The following is a 24131-nucleotide window of genomic DNA, read 5'->3' as shown; positions in this document are numbered from 1 at the left end:
AACATAGAACCGAAGGCCGGTTTAGGCGGAAAATATGAGTTTGTCGGCATTCCCTGGTAAAAATTGGCGATAAGAGCTGCGTTTCAAAATACCGTAGGAATTCTTATAGCCGGCTAAAGAAGGCTACAGAAAATCATATAGCTGGATGTAGAATGCGGAGAAAACCATACGGCCGGGCTATACGAAGCGATAAAAAATTATGCAGCCGGGCTTTATCGCCAGGATGTTGCTTTTTCGCCATCGATTATAAAAAGCTATAAGAAATTATGTAGAAATTCGTGTGCCTTGAAAATCATTAAGTTTGATACGAAACCACCTTAATATTTACAAAACACACGTTATATTTTCCTTTCATACATATTTTTTTCATCAATTAAAACGAGAATGATCCATACAGGATGTGCAAACTTTTCAAAATCATAAGTTGAAAAACGCTGACTCCGCCAGATGGAATATCAGAGCCTAACACAAAGCGGAGTGGCGACGCACTGGCGCCTACAAACCTAACAGGGGTACTTCACGCATTGCGCAATGCGTGAAGTATCCCTGTTAGGTTTGCAGGCGCCAATGCGCGTTCAGCGCTGGCTGCCCGCCCGCCGCGCCGCGCCGCAGCGTACCGCGGCGCTTGAAGCAACTATTTCACACCAGAGGTGTTGCACAGTATCATACGAAATTGAAGGCGCTCCATCATATTAGGAATGTCAGGCACACTTCAAAAGTACAGAGCTTTCCTCGCAAAATAAATCAAGATACTACGGCCCAAAAAGAGAGCAGTATTCCAAAAACTCACTAAGTCCTAGCATCCGTAATAAGTGACGTTTAGCGTACTTTTTATCGCCTGGCTGTGAGTCGCTTAATCGCCATCGGCTATAAAAGGCTATAAGAAATCGTGTAGCCGGCTATAGAAGCTATTGGAAATCTTCCAGCCGGCCGTAGGTCTATGGTATTTTGGAACACAGATTCTACTGCCAATTTTTACCAGGGTTCGACTGTCAAAGCATCTTCCGCCAAAATCAGTCTTTAGACCCTTGTCTAAGCCGGTATTAAATTATTAAATGTGGCGCCAGCTCTCCCACTAACATTGCGGCTCTATGTACTCTATGTTTTCGTTCGCGAAGCTGAGGTCTTGGTTATTCAGTAGTGAACGTCACACATTCATTCGCGGAGTTCGCATTAATAAGTATTTTTGCCCGCCGCACAGTGGATCGAGTCAGTGGGAGAGGTCGGACATGCTTGAAAAACTTTAAAAAGCGTATATCTACATCAATATGTAATGTTGATGTTTTGAAAGTGGTTCCATTGGTTTTCTCGTCAAATTTTCTATCGGATTCCGCCCTTTAAATTCAAAATTTCACGAAATAAACATTTAAGTCTGCAGGTTTTGTTCCGAAAGGTATGTCCAAACTCTTCTATTGACACGCTCCACCGTGTGCCGTGTTCCAGTGAAAAGAACTCGCAGTTTACGGAACGGTAATTTCGTCCGCATACACAACCGAGGTCAGCCAGAATGACTTCCTATATATTCGAAAGAATGCCGTATGAGTTATGTGATTGCCGACTTACACCGTTGATATACATCTCTCGATAAAACACGAATTCATTAAGAAATTTTTTAAAGTTTTTCCTCGAATTTTTCAGACGATTTTTTTTGCAATTTAACCTGAACAATCCCAAAATTTTCCACATGTTGCCGACCTTCCCCCGACCAAATATTTATTTTTTAAGGAAAGTCACGCACATTTTCCCCCGAAATTTTGGGATTTTTCAGATTAAATTGCAAAAAAAATCGTCTGAAAAATTCGAGGAAAAATATTAAGAAACTTCTTAGTGAATTCGTGTTTTATCGAGAGATGTATTTCGACGGTGTGAGTCGGCAATCACATAACTCGGTTTGCGACGTCGCAGACTTCCTGTCATACTTTATTTTTCAAACGGAAAACTACTCAACGGCAATTCGTTAAAACTGCCGCGATTTTTCTTCTCCGTGCGAGGAAAATTCTGCAAAAACTTCAAGAAATAATGACAATTTGTTCTCCTTTAAAAAAATAACACAGAGGCGGAGATTTTCACACACCGCAAACGAGATATCGACGGTGTAAGTCGGCAATCACATAACTCGCTTTGCGACGTCGCAGACTTCCTGTCATACTTTATTTCTTCAACGAAAAACTACACGACAACAATTCTTTAAAGCTGCCGTGATTTTTCTTCTCTGTGCCAAAAAAATTCTACAAAAACTTCAAGGAATGATGTCAATTTGTTCTCCTTTAAAAAAATAACATGGAGGCGGAGATTTTCAGACACCGCAAACGAGTTATGTGATTGCCGACTTACACCGTCGGTATGTGATCGCGGACTTACGCCGTCGATATGACAATTCCAGAGCTGCCAAATTTCCTTCGATAAAACATGTAATTTTGACGATATCCATGCACATTTTTCTTTTAAATTTTCAGATACTTTAGATTAAATTGCGCACAAAATAGTCTGAAAGTTTTGGAAAAAAATATTCACTATTTTCCCAGTAAATTCGGTTCTCATCCAAGGAAATTTGGCAACGTCTGAAGGCTCATACGGCGTTCTTCCTTAGCACGGCAGCGTTGTGGCCACTATCGATATATCGATATATATCGATGGATTAAGTCGAAAAAAGCATATTTCCGAAACAACGTTTTGAAGCCTCCGAGAATGTTTTATTTCTAAAAAAAAAAACAACTAAAACAACTCATTCATATTTTCTGAGAATGTATGAAAGAAACTCTCGGAAAATGTCGAGAAAAACTTTCGGTCGGATCTCTTCGCGTAAAGTAAAACGTGATTGGAGATATTGCAACGTTACAATCGGAGACGCGCACTATTCGACTTGAGCCATTGACGTAAATGTCGGGAGTCTTAAATCAGTGCCGTCTCATTGCCTCCTGAGCAGTAGCGTGGCGTACTTAGCGATATATCGATTTATCTGCCGTTTGAACCTATGAGACAGGATCGATAAACAGGGTGCTCGCAACGAACACCTTAATAATCGATTCTTTACCATAGCTTCAAATGGGGAGGTATCACTAATCGACCATTCACGCCTCGCCACTGCGGTCCTGAGCACAACCAACTTTTTGAATCGATCCTCTGTGTGCCAATGTCGTAAAAACCGGGGCTTTATAGTAAATTTGAACGTATTTGTGCCAAACGGAACTATGTGCATTGAGACATGAGCCCTCAGACCCGTAAGAATGTATGCATAACAGGGCTCACGTCATGATGCACATAGTTCTGTTCTGCTGAAACACGTCCATTTTGCGTGCGTCCTCACTTGGAAACGTGGCACTTCTGCGCTGGAAAAAAAAGCACCTCGCCTCAACCACTTCTCTGCTGTAAAAACGGCGTAATCAACTAGGTTGAATATTTTCTAGATAGAAAGTCATGTCCGTTCAATCAGCCTACTACTTCCTTTAATACTTGAGAATAAAGATGTGGTGTAGAAACGACGTAATCAACTAAGATGAATATTTTCTGGACAGAAAGTCATGTCTGTTCAACCCGCCTACTACTTCCTTCAATACTTAAGAATAAAGATGTGAAAGTAAATTTCATCGCTCGCAATCAGTCTTAAATTTATCAGTATCCAAATCGTAAAGGTGTCATCGACTAAGATTTTTCACTATGAAATATTTTTCTTTTGTTCACAGGTTCATGATCGTAGTCATACCGGTGCGAAACCGTTTGAATGCCCTATAGAAGGATGTGACCGAAGTTTTGCCACCAGCTATAGCCGCAAAGCGCACATACGAACACACACCGGAGAAAAACCATACAAGTGTCCGGAACTAAATTGCTCGAAGCGATTTAAAACCTCTGGAGATTTGCAAAAACACATCCGAACGCACACTGGTACGCTTGAAGCTATTTTAAAATGACCAAAATTTCCATTGAGGAGTTCCAGAAGCTGGATTTTAATGTTAAATGCCAATTTAGAACTTTTTATCCATCCAAGAGAAACTATTGTCTCTCATTTTCACCAGTTTTTGGCCTTTTTTAGTAAAATTGACTGCATTTTGGGCAAAAGAATCCATGAATGCATGGAAATAACAATGGACGATAACATGGTCACACTTCTCAGATTTTCTAACATGAATTTTGATCATCCACAGGAAAAGAGGTAGTTATGCCAAAAAACTCAGAATTGAGTCATTCATTTTAAATTCTACTGCTTGAATGAGTTTTTTAACAACATTATGACTCAAAAAATTTTGAATCAAGTCAGCGGTTTGATGGTTTAATAAAATCGATTAAAACAAATTGCAGTAAAAAATATGAGATTTTATAGGTTGTGCAAACACCTTCAAACTTCGTCAAAAAGCATGTTTATTTGAATAGAGGAAAACAAGCAGTGTAGTTACAAGGTGGTAGAGTAGAGGTGGGTCCACACTATTCTGCGGTGAGATCTAGGCCAAAAATTCAAAAAATTTCAATCAGAGTAACAAAGTTGAGCGCTAAAGAGTATTAAAGCGAGAATGAGGGGTAGAGTGCCCAGCTCAAGTAGATGCATTGGAATACTAATCTGGAGTCACGCCGAGAGGTCTATAACATTTTGGGTCATTTTAGACCTCATCAGTTGATCTTACTCGTCAGTGAGCCCAGCCTAGCATCCTGCCAAATTCTAGACATCATTGAAACGCCGTCATGAACATAACGCCTTGCAACAAGGTGGTAGAATAGTGCTGGGTCCATTATTCTGGGGGGAAATGAAGGCCAAAAAAATTCTGATGAGAGTAAGAAATTAGAGCTCAAATGTTTTACTCCAATTAAAATTTTAAAACATTTTTGGCTCTGATTTCCCTGCTAAATAGTGTGTACCTAGCACACTTTAATTCATAGTGGCTAGGACCGGGAAAACTAGTTTTCATCAGGAATGAAATTTGAGGGAAAATCAGAGAATCTGCTCCAGAAACTAGGAGTCTCTTCTTCTACCACCTGGAGGCCATTTTGTTTTCAGAAGCCGCCATTACTGAACTTTTGAATGACGTATGAATCCTCTAATCATCAGAATAATGGAGAAGCTTTCATCGACCAAATAATGTAAACATCAGAAATGCTTTTAGAAATGAACAATTGAATGTGCGCCAAAGAATCGATATTCATGTCTGAACTCCGCAGATTCTTGTAGTTTTTCGGTAGGAAATTCCAAGGAAGTTGGAGAAAACTGGTCTCTGATCAGGGAATGAGCTCCTAAAATTCAGGGAATTAGCATGGTCAAGAATTCTAGACACCATGCTTCAGTCGAACTATTGAACAAATTCTATGATTATGTAATAATGGATCGTTCATTACAGGTGAGAAGCCATTCCCATGCACTGTGGAAGGGTGTACGCGCTCATTCACGACTTCAAATATCCGTAAAGTTCACTTGAGAACGCACACCGGAGAGCGTCCATACATCTGCCCAGAACCTGGCTGTGATAGAGCATTTGCTTCGGCTACAAATTTCAAAAACCACGCTCGCATCCACTCTGGAGAAAAACCTTACGAGTGTCCTGTTCCTGTAAGTAGAGAAGTCTTAATTTGTTTGACCCCTTCTCATTTCTCTATGAATCTTTAGTCTTTTACTGTGGTCTGTTTTGAGGAAGGTTATTTCTATCTTCATTTTCCTCAATTGAGAAACTTCAGATTTTCGAGAATGGGCCAGTTGCGCTAGCCACAGGATTGTGCTTGATGGTTTTAGCTAATAGATAAGAAAAAAAATAAAATTTGTTAAAACACCAAGTTTTTACATCCAATATTAACTGACTTCCAATATTAACTTGTTTCTATTCACGTTTCATGTCAAGCAACAGGTGCACATTTGTGTATCACTAATCGATAAAATCAAGGTGGAAGGAACCATTTTATGCACTAATGCTTTTTTTCAAGTCCTTGTTTTTTTTCTCCAGGGATAAGTGATCATGAACTTTTGCTTAAAACGGGGAAGGCTCGGATCTTTCTGCACCCCTTTTATTGCATATTAATTATGAAATCAGAATAAAACCCTTAAATAGTGAAACTGTAGAAATGCATGTCTCAGTTTCTGGCGTTGCAGACTTCCTGTTATACTTTATTTTCTCCGTGGAAAGCTATGAAACGTCATTTTTTTTAAACTTGATTTTTTTACTCCAAGTGAAAAATTGTCTGTGAAAATTTCAAGTCATGATGCTTGTTAGGTCTCCTTTGAAAAAATGAAGTAACGGAGATTTTGAAGTACCGCAACCAAATTTTCACTCGCTATTTCATTTCTGGGACGAAAAGTTACCATTATTTTTGTATGGAATTGTTAGATTTTAATTGAAACAAAACACCTCCAAAAATATACACCCATAGAAAGAAATATTTGGTTTTCCCAACCACATTAAAATAAAATATAGCTAGAAGTTGAAGTTTCAAGTTGAGAGACATGCTTTTTCAGTTTTCTCATTCCTCTATTCCAAATAGCATGTTTTAATCATGCTTTAAGTTAAATGAACAAAATTTTGCTCATTGTTTAGTAGTAGAATGTTGAGATCTAGGTTCTTAAAAGCGTTCAATAATTAATGAAGCTCTCTTTGACTATCTAATAGAAAGTGCTCATGCTCTTTATCAGCAAAACGACGTTTTGATCTCTTTCAGTTACTTTTATGTCTTTTATTGATTTCTTTGATTATTCAACCAAGTGTCTTGAGCTGCGTTGAAACTTAGCGCTCATGCTGTTTTTCCGTTGTTGTTTTGTTTACCCCAAATCAATGCAAAGCTGTTTCCGAAAAAACTGTCATTATTGATTCTCATTGGCATTGAGACTAGAAATTATGTAAGTGATTATTAATGATAGGAATGATGAGCTCAGTCATTCGAGTTGCATATTTTTCATGCCTTTTTCCATGTTTGAAAAATTGAAAAATAAGGGGGGAGGGCAAACTTCATGTAGAGTCACAGTCAACGTTTTTTTTTCTCTCATTTTCTGAAGCTTAAAAGGCTAACAGTTCTAAGGCCTATCAAGAATTCTGTATAACGGGCAGTGTGAACTTACCAATAATTTTTCTTTGTTTTTGTACTTTCCAGGAGTGCGGAAAAAAATTTACAGAATATTCCTCCTTGTACAAACATCAGTTAGTGCATAAGCAAACTAAATCGTATCAATGCGACTTGTGCAATCGAAAGTACCGCCAAGCCTCCTCACTGGCGATTCACATGCGAGCCTCACATAGTGTCGACGATCCTGACGAACCTGCAGAGCTCATTGTCAATGATATATTGGCCGTCAAAGAAGATTCACAATCCAACGCCGATGTAAGATGTTCAAATGAGAAAAAAAACACTAAGAAGTGGCCTGAATACTGTATGCGACAAGGTGGTGAAATGGTACTGGGTCCACACCATTTCACGGGGAAATCAAAGCCAAGAAGTTCCAAAAATTATAATTAGAGTCAAAAATAAACCTTTTTAACTCAATTGAGTACCGATACAAAATTGAGGGGGAAGAGTGTTCAGCTCAGACAGTTTGCATTGGAATATTAAGTTGGAGTCCTGACGAGAGATCTATACCAGTTTGGGTCTTTTTAGACCTCATCAGCAGATCACACTTGTCTTTGAACCGGACGTAACATGCCGTAAAATCCAAGACGTATTCCTCAGTTTTGTAGTGGTACTCATTGGAGTTGAAAAGATTTATTTTTGACTCTAATCATAATTTTTGGAACTTCTTGGCTCTAATTTCTCCACGAGATGGTGTGGACTCAGCACCATTTCTACACCTTGTTACATGGAAGATGTTCTTTGGATGATATTTTGCCGTATCAGTATGAAATAGGCGAAAATTCACCTTTCTTTGTGGAATATTGTCATCGGCATAGCTTTAAACACCAATTTTGCCATTATGCAAGAGAAATCAAGGGTTGCCGGCATTTTGGAAAATCAGATAAGTCAGGGAATTGGAGGCAACCAGGAAAAGTCAGGGAATATCTGCATGGAAAAAAAAAAGAATTGCTGATTCAGCAATTCAATTGCTAAGAACAGTGAGTGCAATGTTTCAACGCAGATTTTACATAAAAAAATGCTACTTTAACCACATTGTAAACTAATTTAACCACAGGGGTGGTTAAAGTAGCATTTTTATTGCTACTTTAACCACATTGTAAACTAATTTAACCCCGGGGGTGGTTACAGTAGCATTTTCTTGTTGTAAAATCTGCGTTGAAACATTGCTTTCACTGTTTTTAGCAATCAAATTGCTGAATCAACAATTCTTTTTTTTTCCGTGTGACACATCTGCGAATCACTGATCTTCCATCTGCTTACCTTTTCAGTTCATTTTTCAGGCTTGTCATTTTTTAAGCAGCTACGGAATGGAATGCCTTTTTCCATAATTTGAGCTTTAAACAAGGAAATTTAGTCCAAAGATAAGCGAAAGTCAGCATATTTATAAATATTAAAAAAAAACTGGACGTTTTTTTAGAAGATCAGGAAAAGTCAGAGAATTTGAAGATGAAGAAATTATGGTGACCTTGGAAATCAAATCAACCTTTTCAAGGTCAGTAAGTTTGGTCAAGCATCAGAAGGGGTCTCCTGCAGCTACACTTGTTGTTACATTTCTTGTCTTTTTTTCCAGATGACATTAGAAAATTCTGAAACATTTATAATTTCCGAGAACAATGTGCAATTAGTCGAGGATGAAGAATCGGAGTATCAAGTCTTGCTACTTACAGACGATCAACTTAAAACATTCCTTGTGAGTAACTTTTTTATGTTAATTGACAATTTTGAGTTTCTGACGAATATCATGAATATACCAAGGCCAAAAGGACCTTGATACCAAAAATTCAAAATTAAGTTCTTGGTATCAATGCAGCCAGAGATTTATTCTACGACTCTTTTGGCTCTAATAGTGTATCTATCAAATGGACTACGTTTTGCAATTAGGAACTGCAATTTCTGGCTCATCCACAAGAAAACATCTTATGTCTGTAGGGAAGCTAATGGTACAGATGGTGTTTTAAACTGGTTTCTAATTGTAAAATGTGGAAAAATTGTAAAATCGGAAAAAGTGGAGGAAGAAGTCATTCAAAAGTTACATTAAAATTTCCATCAATAAAATTTCATGGCAATTTTAAGTGGAAAAAGGATAGGAGAAGACCCCAGATACATTGAGAGGTGAAAAAATTGTTCCAAGTCAAAAGTTTTCAAGTTTTCATTTTAGGCTGCGTAGAGATCGATGATACTTGTGCCTTGCTGCAGATGGTCTATATAGTGCAATTCATGTGAACTTTTAAATTATTCTAGGTAGGGGAGAGAGACACTTGTCAGAGATTTCTTATTTTGCATGTCTTGTTTCTTTTTTCCACTTCCTATGGCTGTATTGTTTCAAAACAAGAAAAACGATACAAAAATGTCCCTTTTTTCCATGTGAATGTGTGGAATACTTTTCCTGATTTTCAGAACCATTACATATTTCTTCTGTCTGAATGAAAGTAGTTTGAAAGTTGCGGAAAGACACTTCAAACAAGAAAGGCCCTTAAATTTGCTCTATTTTTATCATCCTTCCACAACTCATGCTTTTTGTTTGTATTCTCTATTTTTATTGCTCTTTACTCGGAAGACTTTCCACGTTTTCAGGGCCTCACATAATAATTTCTTTATTTATGATTTCAACAACATTGAAACATAAAACAGTGCAAATACTTAGTGAAATAGTAATCAAAGTCAGCTAAGTGCATTACAATCAAACTACAATAAAATAGAATTGAAACATGAAAACATTAGAAATCATCTGCTCAATATTTTCAGAACCTTTCAACATTTTTGAGGCCTTTTCACCCCCACCCTTGTTTTTAACTTTCCACTTTGCGAGCTTTTTCATATACTTAGACCCTTTCATTCAGCTGTCTCTCGCCTCGTTAATCTGGAACTTGTTATAACCCTAATCGAGAAAATGTTTCTATTATTTTTTCGTTCTACAAGCAATACCTGTCTCTCTATCTGCCAAGTCGAGAAAAAATCATGTCAATTTTTTCTAGTATATTTTCTGGGAAACTTAGATGTACTGTCTTTTGTAGAATTTGAAACCCAAAATTCAACTGGATAAAAAAACAAACATTTCATAATGATTCACTTAGTATCCAAGTGCGGCTGCAGCTGTAACTAATGCGATTTTTTCCTTCTTTTTTTTCCAGGACAGTCAACAATAATTCTGAACAACTGCGCTGTTAAAGTTTAGCCTCGACCTTAAAATCCAATAATTCACCAGAGTTCCAGAAGTGCAACTCAATAACCAGGTCACAAATGTTTTACTTCATCACAGGACAACCTTACAAATCATCCTCCTACTGTACTCCATGATAACGTGTAAAACTTGTGGTGACAATTTTTTTAAATATTTTTTTGTAGTATCCAAAGAGGTGTGTGTGTGTGCTGCTACTCAGGTGCGCACAGTCTAATTTTTATGTTCCCAGCAGTCACTTTCTCTGCCTAGTAACTTTTTAAAATTGCCAGGAACATACACTTAAGTTCCTTGCTGTAGCTGTTAAAGAAAAATGTGCTCGAGCAGGAGTGCAAAAAAAAAGACAGCAAAAAACTGTGATCACATGTTATAATGGCCTTAAAATAGTCCAAAATCGTTGATTAAGTATTATCATTTGACATAATTGCTCTAAGAGCGAGTTGCTTGTCAATGAACCAGGTACCGTCGATTTTATTTGACAATCAGATAATGACGGCAACTCGGTTTGAGACTGTCCTCGACTGAAACTTTAGCTGCCCTCCGTCTACCGCTGCATAGGTATATTGCGATATTACTCCACCTTGCTTCGCTGTATTCACATTTTTGGCGATTTCGGCGAGCCAGCCACCTCCCGAACGGCCCTCGCAGGTGCTTTGTGAGGTGCTTGCAGGTGGTTTGAGACTGTCCTCGACTGAAACTTTAGCTGCCCTCCGTCCACCGCTGCATAGGTATATTGCGATATTACTCCACCTTGCTTCGCTGTATTCACATTTTTGGCGATTTCGGCGAGCCAGCCACCTCCCGAACGGCCCTCGCAGGTGCTTGGAGGTGCTTGCAGTGTTTGGACTGTCCTCGACTGAAACTTTAGCTGCCCTCCGTCCACCGGTGCATAGGTATATTGCGATATTACTCCACCTTGCTTCGCTGTATTCACATTTTTGGCGATTTCGGCGAGCCAGCCACCTCCCGAACCGCCCACGCAGGTGCTTTGTGACTGTCCTCGACTGAAACTTTAGCTGCCCTCCGTCACGTGCTAGGTATATTGCGATATTACTCCACTGCTTGCTGTTCCTTGCGATTTCGCACCTGCATGCGTGACTGTCCTCGACTGAAACTTTAGCTGCCCTCCGTCCACCGCTGCATAAGTATATTGCGAGATAACTCCACCATTCCTCGCTGTATTCACGCTCTTGGCGATTTCTGCGAGCCACCCACCTCCCGAACTTCCCGCGCAGGTGCTTCGTGATGTAGCACCTGCACGTGCTGTTTGAGAAGCGGCAGGCGTGAACACAGTGGAGGTGGCAGCCGTGGACGGAAACGATGAAAGTCCCTGTGGAGAGCCGAGCCAGCTGCTTTGAAATGACCTCCGGATCTCGGTGGGCAGCTCCAAGTCGAAAAACGTCGTGTATGACGTATCTTCGACCATTATGTCCACCAAATCCGGAACGCCACAGGTCAACAGCTTCTTTCCTTGACCTACTAAAACTTTCATACATCGTTTCAACGTACCTGTTGCCAGGATCCCCCAGTTCTGCACATCTGAAGCCAGATTCGTCAGTTCGCTCGTCATCAGTTCCAGTGTCCGAGGGAGAGGTGCCAAGCCGCATCCACTGAGGTACACCAGATTCGTCAACAACAGGATCCACTCGTTCGTCTTCGCCTTCTTCCTCAATTTCTCTTTCTCCTTGTCTGCCTTGTACTCCTTTTCCTCGTCCATCAATGCCTGTGTGCTCGGTACTTCCTCCATCCAGTCCTGCTTCTCCCTCGGTTCCGGAGAAGGGGTCGGAGAGAGGTCCAGGACTAACCTCTCCTCCTTGTCTTCCTTCTCCGTCCGAGGAGACGTACATTTCCTCTTCGCAGAAGAGGAGCTCTTCAATTGAGTTGTCGGATTCTGAGGACGACTCGGCGAGGAGCTCCTCTTTACACCGCCGCTCGACTTCGGCTTCCCACTCAGCTTGGAGAAACACTTTCTTAGAAGGGAGGAAGTAGAATGGTTATGGGGGATGTGGCCAATGTGTAGCCTTACAGGTTTTCCGGAGCCGGGTCCTCTGTTCCATGAAGGTCGGCACCGGAAGGTGGTACCCCATCAGGAGGTGGGCCATTGCCGGTGGGACGTGGAGGGATGCCCAGGAGAGCGCAAATCGGGCAAAAGGAATGGCCCAGATTGTTTTAACCCAAGCGAGCGTACTCTGGAAGCACGTTTGAGGACGAAACCAACCTTCGCGAGGTCCTTGTCCCTCCAAATTTCGATGATAGAAGCCCCATCTTGAGTCATCTGTGGTGGGAGGACCGCTGGGGCTCTGTTCTCATCTGTCGAAAAATCTTGCGAGAGGTGTGACCGCCGAGCTCATGATCATTCCTAGGATTGTCTCCCCTTTGTGTTGCCTCTGTTGCCTCTGTCCGCTTTGTTGTCCGATGATGTCGTCCGCGCCACCTTCTTCTCGGTCCCTTCTATTTCTGATATTTCTTTCGCCTTCCGATCCAATATGCGCTTGATTGTCTGCAAGTCCGGATCCAGCGGCGAGTTGAAGTGTACGAGCGCCCTCGTCCTCGCGTTGCGCCACCAGTTCAGGCGATCCTCGTTGACCACTTCGGCGAAGGGGTACAGCTCGATCTTCACGACCTCGTACCCAATCTCCCCCGGAGTGGTTAACCTTAATGATGTACCTCGTTCCTGATGAGAGATATATTGCGATATTACGCCATCTCTGGTAAGTGATGTTTCTAGTGCTAACGCTTGTTCGAGCCACCCACCTTCCGAACCGGCTGCGGATGACTTTTGTGATGTAACATCTGCACGTCGAGTTGAGGTAGTCGCACGTGTGACAGACGTGGATATGGTTTCCGTGGGCTCCGACGATGTATGTTCCCGTTCTAAGCCGAGCCAAGAGTCGCAGACATAATTCTTCACCGCCTCGTCCAACACAATTTGAGTAAACGTCGTGCAAAAGGGCTCTTTTTCCATCAATGTCTCTAAATCCGTCCACCCACATGAGCGTAGCGAGATGCCTTGCTTTTTCAGATTCTTCATCCGTAACTCCCACGCTCTCATGATTTTCAACAGATCCTTCTGAACCGGATCGGCAAGATCTGAATAGAACATCGGGTGTAGCATCATCCGACGAAACTCGTCGATAACTCTCGGCAGGGGAGCGAGCCCCTCGTCCGCGAACGTCCATGGTCATAGGCTAAAACATGTTAAGTGTGCCTGCGAGGTTGGGGTGGGTCAAATTCCTCAAGAGAAGGATCCACTCGTTCTTCTGGGCCATCTTCTTCAGTCTCTCCTTCTCCTTGTTCTCCAGGTAGCTGTTCTCCTCTTGCTCCTGCTTTCTCGGTTCCGGCGAAGGGGTCGGACTCAGGTCGTGGACTACCTGAGATTCCTTTGCCGTCGTCCTAGGAGAACTGCATCTCCTCTTCGCAGAGGTGCTCCTCCAGGGAGACGTCTGATCCGTAGTCGGAATCTCGGAGGAGCTCTTCTTTGCACCGGCGTTCGACTTCCCTTTCCCACTCTTCCTGGCAAAATACTCCGTTATCGTCACTTTCTTCCGTTGTGTCCCGGAAGTGGAGGGCGTTGACATGAGGTTTTTCATCACAGCGTTCTAACAAGACGGAGCACTGTTTCACGAGGGGCGATTCCGCGAGGGTTTCGGCACTGTTGGAAGTCACTGGAGAGCATGGAAGCGACACTACAATACACTCGATCGGTGAAGACATTATGTTTATCCTACTTGCACTGACAGAGATCATTTTCTCTGAAAGGTCATTCATTATTTCCTCCTCTGGCATGGAGGGTGGGAGACCCTTACAAAGAACCTTGATGTTTCTAGTATTTTTATTCGATAGGGAATACCACTGAATATGTTTTCATTTAGTTTATCTGAGATGGCTCTGTAGGAGTCATTGTTCGTAGGATTGATTTTCCAGGTTTCATTGCCTTGGAATCTGATGATATAATTTTCCTCATCAGAGGTTTCTTTTAGAAGCTGTTTAACATTTTCATATTCCTTAATTCCAAATATTCTTAAGTGAGGGGGGGGGGGGAGAAGGGACGGTATTGGTACCTCTGCATCTACTGATGATTGACTATTGAGCCATACCAATACTCTTCATTTTTACATACTTAAAAACAAAAAAATGATCCCATCTTGCTGCGTTGAACTTTTTTTTTGGTATACCGCTCGAACACGGCGTCCTCCGAATCGCTCTTCGGAGTCTGTTCGAGATTCCACAGTTACAGGTGCTCTTTTGGTACTTGCAGATGTGGACGGCATGTACGTGTCGTCCATGTGTAGCGACGATTGAATTGGTTGTCTTTTGGGTGGGGTCGTGTAAAAACGTATAAACGCCCGTTTCATCCCTACGCCAATTTCCAGTGTAGTATAATTCTCCTGGACTTAACCGTAGTAGGACAATTCTCTCGTTGTCATGTGCGGAAAGAAAGACTCGATGCCAATCATCTTCAATTGCTTTGGAGAAAAGTTCTCTTTTATTATTTTTTTCAACAGAAGAGTTATTACAGTCCACTTGTATTCCATTTGGTTGTCCTCTTGGGGGTTCGTTTCCATCCATTCGCTCATATCAGTCATTGTTCTCATTAATGGAGCCAGTCCGAGATCCGTTAGTTCCGTCGCTTCTTGGATCAGAAGTGTCAACGGGCACCCTTGAAGTTCGTCCAAAGATACATGGGAAACTTTCTTCGGGGGTGGTTCTGACACGAACTCCTCCTCTAAATAATTTTGGGTGTTCGGAGGAGGAGTCGGTTCTTTCTCGGCATGGACTTTGGCTTCTACTTCGATCACGTCGTCTTCCCAATAGTTCATCCCAATAACAGTATGTTCTCTGCACCCTCGATCCTACTCGGTGTGGTCCCGGAGATGTAGGTCGTGCTTCTGGGGAGCTATTTAGTCTTAGACGGGCAGTGATCGATGTCCCAATCTTGAGAGTTGGTGGGTATGAGGTCTGGGAAGAGTAGGTGAAGGTGTTTAGCCCTCTCCTAGTAGAGTAGGACGGAGTTAGGTCCTACGCGTTTCGCGAAGTGTGAAGAGCAAATAAAAATCTATGGGGGGGGGGGGGGAATGGCGAGAAAAAAATATAAAAATCGGAAAATATGATAAAAATGGGGTATAATGTAAATATGTGGCAAAGGAAATGGACAAAAATCAATAATCTATCGTACACATAAACTGTAGCTTTAGTTCGTTCTCCCACGAGGAGGGATCAAGAGACAGATGGCTAGGATCCAGATCTTGGAGATCGCCCCATTGATATCGGTCGGCACCTTGGTGCCCATAGCGGGTACCCTATAGGGTTTTGTAAATCCAAATGGTATTATTTTGCTACATATTGTTTCTCAATATGAATGAGTACTTAATCAATAGTTATTTAATCTTGATCAGTATTCAAAACCAGAACGCTATTGAGTGTAGTTTGAAAGAGGGAAAGAATGATCAAAATCTTATGTCTCAAATTTAAGGTTCTTGGTTTATTTACAAGAAACTCTCAAAAGAATGCCATTTCGTTAACTAAATTTGTGAGGATCCTACTCAAACTACACTCAAAATTATGATAATAATAATTTACGATAGATAATTCTGGAAATGAAACAAAAGGGAAGCCGAAATGCTACTCACTAACGTGCACCTCAAGGATTGAAATTCCAGGATTCAGGAGTACAGGAGAGAGGAGAGGAGGAGTGAAGCTGGGGGAGGGCGCTCACTAGGCTTATGGTGATCGCCTGAAGGGGCGAAAAGTCTTGGTTCACTCGACAGGGGGCTCGCACTTCTTTATCTCCAAAGTCATATGTCCACACGGTGGCAGGTTCATTGGTGCAAGGTTCGAACACCATATGGATAGCTTCGAGTATGAATTGGATTCGAGGATTACTAGGCTTATGGTGATCGCCTGAAGGGGCGAAAAGTCTTGGTTCACTCGACAGGGGGCTTGTACTTCTTTATCTCCAAAGTCATATGTCCACACGGTGGCAGGTTCATTGGTGCAAGGTTCGAACACCATATGGATAGCTTCGAGTATGAATTGGATTCGAGGATTACTAGGCTTATGATGATCGCCTGAAGGGGCGAAAAGTCTTGGTTCACTCGACAGGGGGCTTGCACTTCTTTATCGCCAAAGTCATAAGTCCACACGGTGGCAGGTTCATTCGTGCAAGGTTCGAACACCATATGGATAGCTTTGAGTATGAATTGGATTCGGGGATTTTTACAATGGAGCAGGAACTGTGTCAACTCGGGTGACCCAGTGGATCAAAAGTATAACAATCGTAGCTGGCGCGTGCCTTGAGTCTCCTCGTCTGCTCTGCGCTTCTTCGGCGTTGAAGCCGCTGCCGGTCCTCCCATCGAGCAACTGAAACAGGAGACTTAAGTATTTTTCTTTACGCATTCCATAAGGGGAAATGCACAATTTTTATTAGAATTTCCGGCATGGCCACAATTTAGCATAAATTGAGACACACAATCAAAGAAAAAATTTTTGCCAGCGTTAGGATCAGATTTTATTAATAAACAATTTTTTTTTGGAAAACGGCAATCAAGTATATCAACCAAAGCGTTTAAAAAAGAAGGAAATTCATCTCCAAATTGATGAACTAATAGCAATTCTGAAATTTGACTAGATTCTTTTAATGGAAAAAATTCATGCTTTGGATTACATATCACTATTAAAATAAAGTTTTGATAAAGGAAGTGATAAATATTTTAATCCCCAATTCTATAACAGATTTCATATCTGTTTCATGAATTACTAAGTATTTATTGAATATCAAATAAAACTACAACTCAAAAAAAAGGGAGGAAGCTGGGTAATTTTTGCGAAAGGTAACCACGGCCTTGACTTGACCATGAGCACTGCGATCAAACTGCGTTTTTTAGACAAGGGATCCTGGTTCTTTTATATCAAAAGATGAAGGAGCCAAACAGTCATCCGAGGCGCATGTTCGGAAATATATGGCATTCAAATCACTTAGTGTAGAGCATGCTTTTTGAAAACAAAGTTTTTGAATTATATTCAACTAATCGAGCCGCATGAATGCTGATAAATCGTGGCGCTCCATGGCCGCCCACAATCTTTGGCGGCCACCGGGCGCCTCGGCCACCTTTGGCGCCGCGGCCCCAGCGGCGCACGCCCGCTTCCTCACAACACGAGGTTCGGACACATGGGGCTCTAACGGGCGGGGTTCAGACGGAGTTGGCACAGCTAGAAAAGGTTCCAAGTCAGAGAGGGGGGAACCCCAAACCCTCGTGCAAGAGGGTGTGGTGTCTCACGTTCTTTCCCAATGCCAGGCACTTCAAACAATCCTTCACGCTACGGCAAACTGCCGAGGGGTGGTTCCCCAGGTAGTTTAGGCAGTGGCCCTGCTCTCTGACGTAGGTCACGCGTCCCTCTGCGGATAGGCCAGACAACCACCCGCACTCAAACACGCTGTGCCCCTCTCGACACAGGGTACACCACACGGACGGGTGATGGTTCGAAAGATCTACGGATGTGGGAACTTCTGTCCGGAAGCCGGGGGATCGCGCAGCCTCGCGCTGCCTCGCGCTCGAGTTAAGAGTTTCCTCTTTAAATAAACTGTAAACAATTTGACAAGGTAGAAGAAACTTTTTATTCCGGAATCAAATTACAGATTTTAATGAGTTGATCGGGAATATTTGTTAGAAGAATGAGCATCTTTACAATGGTGTTCAGAGTTTTTATAGGATGAGAATCACAGATAACAATTGGGTGATGATATATTTGGATGATGAAATAAATAAGGAAAATTTAGTAACATGAATTTTAGCGAGGCGTATGAGGCGGATTATGTTGTCAAGATAGCCGTCTAGGATTTTGACAATATAATCCCTTAATATTTGGCAAATCAAATTGGCAACGCAAATATTTTATAAGATAAGCGAACGGATCCTGCGGATCCTTCTTATCAAGCATCTACGGAAACAGTTGGCACTCTCGACCATATTTGTTAATACAGTGGAGATGGATTTAGTTGCAATTCAGCCTAGGGTCCTAAAGAGTAGGTATCACGGTTACTTACTTCTAAGGCGACAAGCACCGCCTTCATCAAAGCGGCTTACCACAAACTTAGTTGAAATCTTTGGTAGGGGGTTTTTTTTTGGGTGGGGGGGGGGTTGTTTGGATTTTCAGTGGACGTGTTTTTGCCCGTAATTTCAAAATCACTTGAATTAAAGAATTGGTCAGCTGAAAGATCTACAGGGATCTTGTTTTTCTTCTCCTTGTTTGGCACAATTTTACGTCCACACACTTGTCAACGTCTATTTTTTCAACCTCGGACTTGCCACAAAACCTATCTCGAGGTTCGTTGCAGGGATATAGTATATATATTAGTATTACATAGGCATGAAGTAATTAACACGCAGTAAACATTGCGTACTGACTCCAAGTGAGTAATAATTGTAAGGGTCCGGCCAGTGAACTTACAATTAAAGGAGAGACTAAATGGGTAAGCCAGCGAGGATTGATGCACTAACCTGCGTTGACTATAACTACCTCAGATTACAATGCTACGTATTCCTCGAGATAAGTGAACGCTGGGATCTCAACTCTCCAGGGAGGAGAACCTGAAGATTTGCTGTCTTTTGTTAAACAAATATTGTGCGGAGACGTCTGATCCGTAGTCGGAATCTCGGATGGGCTCTTCTTTGCACCGGCGTTCGACTTCCCTTTCCCACTCTTCCTGGCAAAATACTCCGTTATCGTCACTTTCTTCCGTTGTGTCTCAGAAGTTGAGGGTGTCGATATGAGGTTGTCCATCGCAGCGTCCTAACAAAACGGAGCACTGTTTCATGAGGGGCGATTCTGCGAGGGTTTTGGCACTGTTGAAAGTCACTGATGAGCACGGAGGCAACACTACAATCCACTCGATCGGTGAAGACATTATGATTATCCTACCTGCACTGACCGAGATCGATTTACAGTACCGAAATGACAATTTCGGTACTGTAAATCGATCTCGGTTAATGATTATTCTAGAGTCTTAGCCTAGTCTTAGCCTATTAGAAGTACGTTTCCTGCTGTAATCGTGATGAAGGGTACATTCTACTCCAAATCTACAGATTCTGTCTGCTACAAAACTGGAACATTCTTCCATTTTGCCCCTTGATCACTTCTTTGAATGTATATCACTTGCTTCAAATAATTTTTTTAACGCCTTACCTCGAAGTTCATCGCCCCTTTTCCCAAGTATCAATTTCCATGTTTTAGTTTTTTTCCGGCTGCTTTTTTATTATTTCTTGGTCTTTTCCCTGTTTTTTAAACCCTTTGACTCTCTTACTGATACAGTACAGTACTAGGGCCCGCATCCTCCTGTCGCATATCTCCTTCAAAATAACCAGGTCCTGGTCGGACGGGTCTAGGTGGAACAGAGTCCTCCACTCCGCGTCTATCCACCAATTGTACGGTTTCTGCTGCACTATTTTGTGAAAGGGAACTAGACAAAAGAACTAGGGAAAAGGTCTAGGGAAGGAGGACAGTGCTTATACTATATTAAAATACCCTCTCTAGGGGTTGCCCTTTAATATAACAATATTAAAAAGTTACGCCTTTTTTTTAAAACAAAAATGAACACTAAATTTGAGCTCGACTTAAGTAAGCTAAAATCCAATGGTATGAAAATAACATGGAATAATTCTAAGATTCTAATTATCCAAATGATCACGGCACAAGTGCTCTAAATAACGACGTGTCTCATCCCGGAGATAGAACACCGCAAGTCCATCTGCATGAGGGTTTAAAACGCAGTTAAAGCAGCTAAGAAGCGCCGCGCGGAGGACAAGAAGGACCTCCCACCTCCCGCGCCCGGTTCCTCGGTTTTATCTCGAGGCGGACTGAGGTGTGACCAAAATCACCCTTCGACGCAAACTTTAATTGGCGCCCGTCCACGGCAGCATAGGTATACTGCGGAAGCACACCACCTGCTTTCTGTAAAGTCACGTTGCGGGCCATTTCAGCTAGCAATCCACCTCCCGAACTTTTCACATAGGTGTTTAGTGATGTAACACCTGCATGTTGAGTTTGAGAAGCGTAATAATAGCTTTAAAAAGTAATATTTGCTATCCTAGGCATTTGCTCTGAGATTTTTTTTCGTTCTTTTCTTCTTTTTACGAAGATGAAGACTTACAATTTTTATAACAATGTGATCACAAGTTTTGACAGAGAAGTGTGATGCACATGCATATTTGTGCGCAGTTATCCTGCTGCATTGCTCGGTAATAATCTCAATTTGGTTTGTTTTTTTAGACACATTGACTTTGGCCGCTGCCTAAGTAGAAAAATTGAATTTTAAAAGACGTAAATCGATTTTTTGATAATTTGTATCGTATTTGGCAGAGAAGAGACGATTTCAGTTTTTTTTTGAATCGAACAACTTTATGGGCCCAAAAATATTTTTAAAAAATAACATTTGCTATCCAAGGCATTTGCTCTGAGATTTTTTTTCGTTCTTTTCTTTTTTTACGAAGATGAAGACTTACAATTGTTATAACAATGTGATCACAAGTTTTGACAGAAAAGTGTGATACACACATGCATATTTGTGCACAGTTATCTTGCTGCATTGCTCGGCATCATACCTCGAGAATGTATTCGCCTAAAGTGTGACTTTTTCACATCTGCACCTGATAGCTCCCCCTCCACTACTATGACACCATATGACGAAAATCTTAGTTGACCATGGTTTTTGGAACAGTTATAGGTCTCGAAGCAAAATTAATTTATCTTCGGAGCAATGAAAAAACGGTGAAGCATAGGCTTTGCCGCGGTAAAAATGAGGAATAATGGCAACAATTTATAAGGCTCCTTCGGTCGTTAACCCTAGTCTGCCAAACGGATTTTTGTTACAAGTCTGCCAATTACGGGTCATTTTGACCCGTATTTGAAATACATGTGTTTGCTGTATTTTACTCTTTTTTTTACACTTTTTTTTGGTAACTATATATTCTAATGATAGTTAGGGCCTACATTTTGAATTTTTTATTTTCCTAAAACATCCTGCACTGTTCAGGTTATGCAATTTGCACTGTTTTTGATCTAGCATTATTTGTACAGCCCGATAATCAAGGATAATTTTTAGGTTTTTTGGGGATTTTCTTCGCATTTTGGGTAGGACCGACTGGAATACTCACTCATACACATTTTTGGAAAGAAACAGTTATAATATATTACTTTGAAGGCTTCAAGGCTACAAATAATCATGAAAATAGAAAAATTTACTAATATTAGTACAAAAACTTTTCTAGTTCAAAAAATTTCTGAAGTATCGTCACTTCGAGATCTTATTTATTTGATGAAGCATAGCTTCTTATTAATGGTGAATGACAGCTGTCCGACACCCCCCTCCTCTCTGTTAAAACTGAGAGTTTGTTTTGTTTGAGATGAAATCTCAATTGCACTCTGTCCTATGTCTCTAAGTTGATGGATCTGTGGTGTTATCCATTCCGAGGTTGACACCTTTCGGATAATGCAGTAATTTTTGGTAGTAGTTTGAATACCTCTCGTAGCGGATGTGACTCTCTGACTTTAATCGTCTTTTCGTCACTACAGTGATCCACTCGTCTGCATTTGAGAATCCTAGACATAATGTTCTGGACTTTATGCTGTAGGTCTTCTGACTAGGTAAATATGTGAAAGTACTTCGATCTTGATTTATTTGTACCTCACTCGGCATTGAGAATATGATTGCCGGATGTTCCCCTAAGTCATCCAATCTACTTGTGAACAATGATGTCCCTTCTAATTTGAAGTCATTGCTCTTTTTGTCTTTTGACACCTTTTCTAGCTTAACGCCAATGGCGTTGAGAGCTCTATACACGTTTTGAGACATACCAGTGGTAGCTACAACAAGTCCAAACGCTACAGTGTCTGCTGCCGCGGATGTAACAGTGATGTGCTTTATGGTCTCATCTTCTGATATTAGTTTACGCTTTAAGCTATATGCTAGAGTGTCGTCACATTGTGTACACATTATCGGTTTCGCACTTTCAATGCTCTCGGCTGTTTTCGAGTGGATAGAGAAATAGCTATTTGATAACTGATGTGAGTAAGCTAGTGATGTTAATCTCTTATCGTTTTCTCGATGGTGAATGAATTCACCTTTAGCCGCTATGCAAATCTTAGCACGCGTGTACTCCACTCTCTCGTTAGAGAAAGTCTGACCAAGCTTCTTCCATGAACACCCTAAACAAGTATCTCGCCTAGTTAGTTCTGGAATTAAACGAAAATACTGTGGAGTTAGATCTCCTTTTCTGACTGGAGGTCGTTGTTGTCCTCGCCTACTGAGATTGTGAAGGTAAAGCCCTAAACAAAATCGTGTAGGTGTCCCGTTGTAATAAGGAGCGTGAGTCCTGATTTGGTCTCTAGTCCAGACCGAAGTCTGAGCTGGATGGCACAAACGCCCTTTACAGACACAGTCAATAGTATGCACGTTCATTTCGCTTGTTTGCCACTTCGAACTCCCGGTTAGTGAAATTCAACGCAGTGTCGTCTTAGCGGTGACACGGTAAGATGACGCGTGATTTATTAGCCTCACAGGCACCAGATCAACATTGAGCGAGGTTTTCTCCTTCTCAAAACTGGGCTAAACAGTTATAATATATTACTTTGAAGGCTTCAAGGCTACAAATAATCATGAAAATAGAAAAATTTACTAATATTAGTACAAAAACTTTGTCACAATAGTTCAAAAATCTTCAAATACAACTAGAAATTGCCTCTGAATTTGGTAAAATTTGTCCTTGTTTATTCTTTGGATCGTTTTCAACCCTGAAATTTTAGATTTATATAGGAACTCTCCAATGAGGGTTGGGTGTTTATTACCGATACCAGGTTTACTAATAGCTACCATAAAGGGTCCTGTTGCATCTTCTTCGTAACGAATGTCATTTAATCTTTTTATAATGAAAGCATTACGATTACCTGTAGATTGAGGGGCCGCAGATTGATTGTTATTATTAGTAGGGCTTTGAGTAGTTTGATCATTATTATTGTTGTTTCTACTAGTTAAATGCTGGGGATCAGGGTTGCCCCCAGGATCTGGGGTTTTTTCTTGATCAGGCATAATGAGGTATACTACTTCCCTACTGGGAATACTGAGAATACTACTTTCCTTAGAGGAACGTGGTAACAAGATAAAAAGAGAAAAATAAAGAACTAAATCCAAGTCAAGTAGGAAAAATGGAATTCCAGTTCCAACGCATGTCTTCAAAATTAACTATAGGGGAATTATCTCTAGAATTTGGTGAATCCAAAAAAGCTCTCTACTTGGTGGGATCGAACGATAACTTTTCTGATGCAATATTTGTTGATGGTTACATAACCTATAACGTGCGAATCAAAACACACAGTGATGCCAACATCAAATGCACTGAAAAACAAAAATTCCCTATAGAATTGCATATGGGTCAAATAGACCCCTCAATTGCCGTTTGAGGGGTAGTCTTGAATAAAAATTCACCACGGGTCGGAAAATTTTTTTTTTCACAAAATCATGATAGTTTTGCATAAATGAGGGTTTTTGCATATCTGAAGCACAGGTCCGTGGGCCGAAAATTAAGAAAGTTATGCATGTGTTTAGAGCCTGCCGGGTCAATTTGACCCATGTTTGGCAGACTAGGGTTAAGCTGAAACCTCGGTCACACATCATTGACAGTGGCCAAATGGTGATGGTTGATTGAGTATATTATTAAGGAGTTACCTACTAAGTGTCAGATTTTATTAATGGGCCCCCAGATAAGGTCTGAAACAGAATGGAACGTCACAAGTTTTCTCTTTAAAATTTTTCATAGTAAACGCTTCAATAGGGAGTTTTGGAATCAACTCCTGAACGAGATGTGTTCAAGTCACTTAAACGAAGATCAAATGGAAGTTATATCATACAAATGGCGTCATTTGT

At 41.2% G+C, this 24131-nt stretch overlaps 1 protein-coding gene across 2 annotated transcripts in view; it reads left to right on the top strand.

Annotated features, from left to right (window-relative positions):
• LOC109040564 (uncharacterized) overlaps window positions 1-10977 on the top strand; it is a 33107-nt gene extending 22130 nt beyond the window's left edge. For both annotated transcript variants that reach the window (XM_072305591.1, XM_019056539.2), the window contains exons 6-10: window positions 3684-3885; window positions 5328-5536; window positions 7063-7290; window positions 8609-8728; window positions 10170-10977. In XM_072305591.1, the coding sequence (XP_072161692.1) occupies window positions 3684-3885; window positions 5328-5536; window positions 7063-7290; window positions 8609-8728; window positions 10170-10184 (774 nt within the window). In that variant the 3' untranslated portion in view covers window positions 10185-10977. The remainder of the gene's footprint in view (window positions 1-3683; window positions 3886-5327; window positions 5537-7062; window positions 7291-8608; window positions 8729-10169) is intronic.
• The last annotated feature ends 13154 nt before the right edge of the window (window positions 10978-24131 follow it).

Source organism: Bemisia tabaci, chromosome 10 (genome assembly GCF_918797505.1).
Source record: "Bemisia tabaci chromosome 10, PGI_BMITA_v3".
NCBI lineage: Eukaryota > Metazoa > Arthropoda > Insecta > Hemiptera > Aleyrodidae > Bemisia > Bemisia tabaci.
This window is presented reverse-complemented; position numbering and strand designations above follow the sequence as displayed.